At 41.3% G+C, this 8,753-nt stretch overlaps 1 protein-coding gene across 1 annotated transcript; it reads right to left on the bottom strand.

The window, feature by feature from the left end:
• Window positions 1–405: 405 nt before the first annotated feature.
• On the bottom strand, window positions 406–8,521 carry ampd1 (adenosine monophosphate deaminase 1 (isoform M)). The gene is made up of 14 exons (XM_069693978.1): window positions 8,356–8,521; window positions 8,119–8,248; window positions 6,148–6,313; window positions 5,820–6,039; window positions 5,297–5,426; window positions 4,716–4,910; window positions 4,150–4,281; window positions 3,712–3,875; window positions 3,347–3,473; window positions 2,866–3,029; window positions 2,566–2,686; window positions 1,461–1,634; window positions 1,024–1,134; window positions 406–834 (listed from the first exon to the last, which is right to left on the bottom strand). Exons 1-14 carry the CDS (start codon window positions 8,505–8,507, stop codon window positions 679–681), a joined length of 2,142 nt encoding a protein of 713 aa, XP_069550079.1. The 5' UTR covers window positions 8,508–8,521; the 3' UTR covers window positions 406–678.
• Window positions 8,522–8,753: the final 232 nt, after the last annotated feature.

Below are 8,753 nucleotides of genomic sequence, written 5' to 3'. Positions count from 1 at the left end.
ATGTGATGTAATGGTGCATTATTCCCAAATAGATCTCAGATTTGATCTTCATCTATGGAAGGAGGCTAAATATATAACCTAATCCACTTAAATTATAATAATTGTTGACTTTTTCACCCAGTTTGAACATTCATTAATGGAAATGGCAGACATTGTGGGCGCTATGCCATTAACTGATGGTAAAAGTGATACATCATGCATCAACTCTGACTAATTCCTTCATTAGATTTGCATAACTGATGCACGTTTTAACATGAAACAAGGCGCCGAGCTCATAAGATATGTGTGAAGGCAACAGGAGCACTGCCAGATCACAATCAACACAACTGGGCAAGACTGTCAAGTAAATCCTGTTGCAATGTAAGACTGATTAAATTATTTTTTTTTAAAAACAACACCAAAAGATACCTGTTACTTCACATTTTATTTCCTTTCATTCTGACACTGTACATGATGTTTCTCCAGTTGGAATACACATACTGTCGTGAACAAGTAAATCAGACAAGATGATATACAGTAAGGACAATTATCAACATACTCCAAAGGAGACAGCATCACCGTGTCAGAAGGTCAGTTTAAGATTGATTGGTTGAAGAGGTGCTGTGAAAATCATAACGCAGAAAGCTTTCTACATCACAGTAGAGATTTGATGTGAGTTTTGACCAATTCTGAGTCACGTTACTCCGTCTTCAAGCCCTCCTTGATGAGGTTGAGCTCATAGCACAGTGTCTCAAAGCGGTATGCAGTACGGATCTGGGCCACGTTGGTCTTACGAATGTCGTTGGCCGCTGGACCCTCTTTCAGGTAATCCGGACCCAGGAAGTGGGTCTTTTCCTGGAGCACAGACGAAAAAAGAAAAACATGTATTGATGCAAAAATAAAATCACCTTTATGTGGATCTGGATGTATAATCTCTTTGACTGAAGTGCAGCCTGCACGGTGTGAAGATACAATCTGTGTGTGTCTGTCTGGTTATTTGACGCAAAGCTTTTTAAACACGAAGTTCCCTGCTTTGTGTGTTACCTCGTGAGACATGGCGCTCTGCAGCACGCTGTTCTTGGAGATCTCACACATGTCACAAGTACTGAGCTTGAAGACCTGGGCTGCGATGGCATACTCTTCCATCAGGGGCTCCTGTGGATATAAAGGTTCAGACTTATACTCTGACATTATGATCACTCCTACTTCAATTTATGTGTATATGCAGTTCATATCATTAAACAGCTAATGTTGCACACATCTGAATCTGAATGTATGGCACACTGTTTATGTGTTTACAATGCTGGCTTTGTTGAAGTGTGCAGGACTTTCCATAAGACTTTGCCTATGCAACATAAATACAAAGACCGACCTCTGACATCAGAACAATTCTTATATCCGTATATGTACACCATGAAATACCCATTATGAACTGCACAGTATGCACCATTGTCTACATTATCATCTCCATGTGCTCAGACCTTGGTGTAGTGGAACTGCATGGGGTCGTCGGTGGACAGAGACACCATCAGGCCTTTCTTGTGGAACTCCAGCAGTGGGTTCTTAGCGTATTCCAGGAACAGGCTGTTGTTGCTGAGAGGGGACATGGCGATCGGGATCTGGGTCAAGAAGTACAGGTACTGCAGCACCGGGCTCTGGTTGAGACGGACAGATGGTTTGATATAACAGGGAGCAATGTTATGAGCATGTCATCACAGTTTTGAGGAGATTTTTGATTTTTCTTTTTAATAAGAAAGCAGGCAGAAAGGTAATGTAATAAACTCCAAGATTATTCATAGGATGAATCTAAAACCTGGATTACACTCATTATAATATCGATTGTACAGTAAATCAAATATTTTTGAAAAATTGAAATTAGCAAAAGATTGTAGCAATAATCCAAAAACAATGATACAGCAAAGAACTGGGAAGACAAAGATTTGAAGTCATATTCAGGATCATATCCTCACTTATTCCCATAATTAGAAGTCCCGATTTGTTACCAAAAGTCTTAGATCTGGGTTTCAAACACCGTGCCTCACCGCGTGTATCTCTGGGACCTCTTTTACATTGGGTTCTTATTCCCTTTTAATCAGATACTGCACTAATACAATGTCTTTTACAATGTCCTCTGAAAGCACATCTGTTAGCCGCTTTTAGATAAGAGATTATATCAAGAAAAAATGTCTTTGTTAAGTGCTCTTTTGTACTGTGGTGAGAGTCAATCAGTGCGTCATAGAACAATCTGAGGGGCTATTCATCTGGTGGTATTTGTAAATCTTGGGGGTTTCCATTCAAAGCCATCCAAAAAATAAGATATCATCTGCCCACATTAAATTACAGGATATTCATCGGACCTAAATTTTTAGATTCATATAGTCTATCATCATCTATGTTTCAACTAAATATCAATTAAATTGTGGTATTATGGTCAGATTGTGTTTTAGGATGATGGTTATGGCTTCTTTACAAAAGTCTGACACTGACAACTGGTGCTTGATCACATGTGAATGAATGAATGCATGTGCACTGCCAAATTAAAGTGTTATTTCACAGGAAGTGGTATGCTGAATCCGGAAGACTGACCTTCTTGAGGTTCAGGCCGTGAGAGATGTTGTCAGCAGTCATGAAGGCAGCCAGCAGGTGAGTGACAGCACCGGCCTCACCGCAGTGAGGCCTGAACATGAATGTGGTCATCCCCCTCTGTCTGGAGAGCAGAAGACAAACAAGTAAGGAGAAGTACTATTTACAGAGAAGATAGGATATAAAGAAGTGACAAGAAATTGTCGCTGCAAAATGGCAGAGATCTCTCAGCAAACATTATAGATAATCAGATTTCAAGCCAGTACTCCAAAAGACAAACTGTGTGCACAGAAAGTTCCCCACCTGCGGAGTTGGTTGAGAACAGCAATGTTGGCATACATATAGTAGATGTAGTAGGTGTAGGAGGGGTTCTTGACAATGTCCCACTCCTCTGGTTTGGGGCTCTTAGTGCAGAACATGTGTCCACTGTGTTTGGACTCATCGTCCACACTGTCGAAACCTGTCACCTACACGCCAGGAGGAGGACAGCTGATTATACCGGGAACAGAGCTTTAACTTTTCTCTGGTAGTTTTTAAAACTGGTGAATTACTGGAGGATTTTTTTTTTTTAAATCTTTTGCAACAGGAGGGGAAATATTCATGCTTGAGATTAAAGCTAAAAAATCTCTAGGCTCTTTAAAATTGCGATCCAGATGTGTGGTCATGCCAGGAGTCTGCAACTAGCTGTTTTGTCATCTTTACCACAATTACATTATTCATTCATGGTTTGGAAATCAATCAAGGTAAGGGCCACGGTTTTGTTGTATCTGAACTCGTGACTGACATGGTTGAGGAAGAGGCTGAGGTCTGGGTTGGACTGTGGGTCGATGGTGGCCTGGAACACGGGAAGGAAAATGTTCTCCAGCATCTTGCCAAAGTGGGGCACAAAGTCCCTGCCTCTGAAGATATCACTGAGATGGTAGAGGGACAAAACAAGCTAATTTAAATCTGAATTCAAAGTAGTTTAAGACATTTTCAGGCTCACAGGGAAGTATCTAATACTCAAAATGTGGATTTTAGTGGAGTACTCTTTAATATGGGCATGCAAATAACAAGCTATAATTTATCCACAACAGGATGAAGACTTTTTGATCAGTCCAACAGTTTGGTCAGATTGCATAGAAGACAGAGCAGAAACTGAGAACTTACTAGATCCTGGGTATTTGAATCATCCACTTGAGGTTTGGAGATAAAACTCTGTGCTTGACGAACCAGCCGGAGAGCTTGGTCCACTCGTTGGGGTTGCAACCATAGATGGACAGACGAGGCTCAGCATACTGGTACTTGGCATCCTCCAGGTCACTGGCTACTTCCTGGTTCACACAAGGATCAAATCAAGCTCAGGTCATTTCAAGTTTGGTGTATAAAATATTATCAATATGTTTGATCAGTAGTAGGCCGAGGAAATGCAAGCAACAAACATCAGTTTTTGAGTCTGAATAACTGATGCATGTATATGAGCCAGGATGCCAACAGAGTAAATTTAGAGAAATGTGAACTTCAGCTGGTGGAAGCACAATTATTCTTACATTCTATTAAGACATACATTCATTGAATATTTCCTGTCAATATCATATATAACCCAACCTTGATGATGGTGGCAAAGTACTCTCCGTTGATGTGGTTCTCTGTCTTCATGTAAAGGTCACGCAGCTCGCTGGCTCCCACAGGGTTGTACTTGGCGTTGAATTTATCAAAACGCTGGAAGGTCTGTCTGCCCTTCAGAGAAACAAGAGACACAAGAAAATAGATTCAGATCAAGGAGGTTCTACAATTTAATACTGCAATAATGCAAGTTTGTGAAAAAATATGAATCTTAACTTTCAGCATACAAACTTCTAGACATTAAAATTTTCCTTGACGGAAGAAGGGAAGTTAATCCTGATAAGATTTTAATACTGTTACCAACACAGGTGAAAGTTGTTGTTTTGCTCCATTTTGCAAAGTTGATTTATGTTATAGTCCCTGACACAGCAAATGTGTATGTTAAATAATTCCAGTATGTGTACAATCATATCATTTTAACAACTTGAACACCTAAGTGCCTTCATACAATGTTTTCTGCCATTCTGCCTGTACCCGCAGATATGCAATGTTTTTATACTCTTTATTCACATCTAACGCAACTAGTCTTTCCCCAACCAGAAACGTACAGCGTGCACATCCAGCGAGTCCACAGTGAGATTGTAGGGATGAAGATTAAGGGACTCAAAGAGCGCCTTCATGGTGACCTCCTTCCCTTTGAGTTTGTGCACGATGCGGTCAGCATCCACGCAGTAAGACTTTTTGATGAAGCGCAGCAGGTGCTTCTGGTTCATGCAGGCGGCCGCATGGATGTGAGTGTCCACCTGGAGGTGATAAAGAGAGTGGGTCACTGAGGTTTCAGTTTAAGGCGGTGTAGTAACTGTGATTGGTCACCAGAGGAAGCTACAGCCACTGAAAGGGGCATGGCAGCTACACATGAGGAAAACAACAGAGAGGTCTAAGTGGGAGTTATAATTCAAATGTATAGAATGTGCTAAGTCATCATTTATGAACATATTTTAAAAATGCAAGATGATGCCTTTGAACTCTAAAGTCAGGAAGAATAGAAGGAAGAGTTAACTACAATCCACTGTATCTTGCAGCAATTGCATGTCCTTTTGTTACATCCAGATGTATAAGTTTAATGTTGTTTGTGCATCAGTCTTTTAAGTAAATGACATGACTGTTTGCTTGGAGAGTTCTCGGCTACCTTTCTGCAGTTGTAGAAGTCCCTGTGGGGGTTCAACTTCAGCTCCTTCATCTCCTCCATCTCATTCAGCATCTCATGCACGTTGAACTTGGACATGAGGAACTTCAGGCGGCGGTGAGTGTAAGTCTTCCTGCAAGACAAGGAGCAGCTTGAGCTCGACTATTAGGTGATATAATGCCGCAGTTGTGCTTTGATAATTTCAATTGTTTATAGTTGTTACTGTAGCTTTAAGAAGTTAGGGAAATAATGAAAAGGGTCTTCTTATTATGTATTTTTTTTTTTGCTGTGGGCCTCTTAAGGGCCTGTGTGTGGATCCCCAGGACACACAACTTGTGATACATTTTTCAGCCAACCTTTTAGGTCATCTAAAAAAAGGGCAGCAAGTCATCAGGTGAAAGTGGTAAATTCCTGACACAGTTTCAAAAGTAAAGGTATGACAGTATCACAGTGAGGCAAATTGAAAGCTGAGGACTGTGAATTGTAAAAGGTGAACTAGAGTAATGAACACTTTTAAAGGACTCACGTTGGACCCTGTGCAATGAGAGCAATGAGGAAGTTCATGTCGTCGATGAAGGTGTTGTAGTCGGGGCAGGGCAGGTCTTTGCGCTGATCTTTGTCTGCAGCTGCGGCATCGTTGTACACGTAGATGACACCGTCCTTCATACGAGCAACATAGCCCAGATTCTTTGGCAGGTTCTTGGTGTCAAAGGGGTCTTCTCCATCCTTTGGAGGAGCTGTGAAGACTGAGGGATGGATGCAACATATAAATTGGGATACCCAAATGTGATACGGAAAACATCTTGTATGTGAGCTTCTTTATGTGAAGGCAGGGTTCATGACCGACTCCTCACCTGGCTGCATGTTATCATCAAGTTTGAAGGACTCTCCCTCGATGTCACGCAGGTACCGGGAGGCCGTTCTCGGGAAGCGCTGATAGGCCAGCTTCATGTACTTCTCCCTGATGTTCAGGGCACGGTACAGACCCTTACATGACAGCTCGAAGTCATCCATGGTCACCTGAACAGCACACAGAGGAGATGTCGCAGATTTTAGTGTTAAAAATGTGAGAATTTGAAGATTTACACTTAAGTAAAAGCCTCAATACAAATTTAATGAATAGAAAAATAATGACATATGAGCTATAAAGCATATTTATATTTGTTTGATGGCAAGGATGGCGGCTGCATTGTTAAAAAAATGGTTATTTTATTGTTTGGAACTGTCGATTTGGTGTCATCTTTTAATTAATTAGATGAATAAGTGCAAGAAAATACATTTTAATCAAAAATAATTTGAATAGGTGTATATCAATATACAAGATCAATATACAAACGGAAAAAAGTCATTTTATATTTATATGTTGCGAGCCCGAGGTGTATCTTAACAAGCATGAGGGTCTGAGAAAGTTAAAACTGACATAATAATCCGCTGCTCCAAAGTTTTTCGCTCCCTACACTGTAAATGTCAAACCCACAGTCGTGAAACCTGAACCCCGACCTGCTCTCAGATGTGCTCCCTTAATGGACCTCTACGAGTGGTTAGAACAGTGACCCACAGACACATATAGTCTGTGAAATTCAAGGTCAACAGCTCCATCATCCATGTCAATTTGACCCAAGTCTTTGGTGAAATGATGTTAAGCAGCGGTTAACAGAGTTTCTAGCGACCTCATTTCAAAACTACGTGAGTTCTTCTGGCTTTTATGAGTTAAAATAATGGAGGGTCATCCTGCTACGCATAACCTAAAATCATTGAATAACAACTATCTGAACATGGGCAGCATATTAGCACACTTAACATACTTTTCAAACGCAGTGTGACAAATGATTACCGCTGCTTTAAATTGAGCAGGTGTAACTGAAAAACCTAATCTTACTACTGTGTGTATCTGTCTAAGCAGTTGTTGACTGAACTTAAAGTCTTACAAGCTTATCATTTAAGTTTAGTGAGCTTTACAACTTTACTTTATTGAGCTGATTCAAATATGCAATTTTGTTAATGCAGCAGGAGAGCTGGTCATAAGATGAGTAACCGCGGGGGTGCACGCTCAGGAGGGGTCCCTTTGAGGCTGGATGTCTGTCCCTAATAGAGTGACACTGACTCAGTCGCTGCTGTCTGAAAGCCGTGTCACTCAGTGACCAAGTTACTGTAACCTAAATGCAGCATAAACCTGACATGTTTTTTTTTATTTATTTTTTTTATCTAAGTGGCCGATAAAATGGAGATAAAACACAAAATGTTCCTGTGCTCCTCTTTGTCATTCTTTGAACGTACCATTATAATATGAAAAGGTTGTACTAGCAGCTATTTTTTCAGATGTGAATTTTGAAATGAATTCATCAGCAGGTCCCATTCAGAGGGCTGAGAGTCTAGCTCCGCCCCTACAGCTGGCATGTTAAAGTTCACCTAGCTGGAAGTATATCTATCGGCCTGAAAAGTGTTTCACTGCTGTCTTCTGATTGGAAGTTTAAAGCCTGCTTCACTTCTGACCCCACCTGCATTGATGGGTGGCTGTAACCACACCCCACAGTGACATCACCCTGAAATACACTCCTTCATCACTGCCCCAAACTTAAAATTTAAACTCCTTGAGGTCAGCATTACTTATGATTTACATGCATGGAAGTATAAAACATGAGTGAGCTTTCATTTTTTTTAAAAATCCATTTCCAATTATGAGTTGTTGACATCAGCAGAGAGTAACTGGTTCAATTCCCAGCTGGTGACTGCTCACTAGTCTGCACTCTTTCCCCACATTTCCTCTCTGTCGCTATTGCTCCTATTAAATAAGGACCAAAAAAATGAAGGGAAATAAACGGTACCCCAGAAACATAGTCTCCAATGATGGCCACTCTCTGGAAGTCCGGCACTTCCAGGTAGGTGGGTGTGTCCACCTCCACTACTGCCTGAGGAGCAGTTGTAGCCATGGCCATGGTGTGGCAACGCCTCTTGCTGTAGATAAGAGGTGAAGTTTAGAAGTTAGCTTCGTCCACTATCAAAACATCTGAAATATTTGTAGTGAAGGCTAACCAAATTGCAACCACAATCTTCCATCTCACCGTTTCTCAGCATCGTCATCAGTTTGCAGATGGAGGGCCAACTCTTGGTGGAGGATGGGACAGTCGTCAGCCACATCGAACAAGGAGATTTCATCGCGGACGTTCTCGTCTTTGGCATCTGACGCGAAGACCTTCTCCGCGAAGGCCCTCATCCTGTCATCGGTCTCTGTCAGGCATGCCAAACATATGTGGTTTTAATGACAGAGAGGCGTTGTGCTCCCACCACCTTCATGCAGTGCCGAACTAAACCAGGCAAGCACACATTCAAGATTTCCTGACTGCCAGTGAATATGACTGCTGAAAGAGGAAATTCATGATGGCGCTCTACTTTCAAACATTCAAAGCACATTTAAGATGATGTGTACAGACTCCAGCACATGCTTTGTATTCATCACCAT

This window comes from Brachyistius frenatus, unplaced genomic scaffold (genome assembly GCF_029030835.1).
Source record: "Brachyistius frenatus isolate BFR_SWC_R1_liver_20210118 unplaced genomic scaffold, ASM2903083v1 Contig_16, whole genome shotgun sequence".
NCBI lineage: Eukaryota > Metazoa > Chordata > Actinopteri > Embiotocidae > Brachyistius > Brachyistius frenatus.
This window is presented reverse-complemented; position numbering and strand designations above follow the sequence as displayed.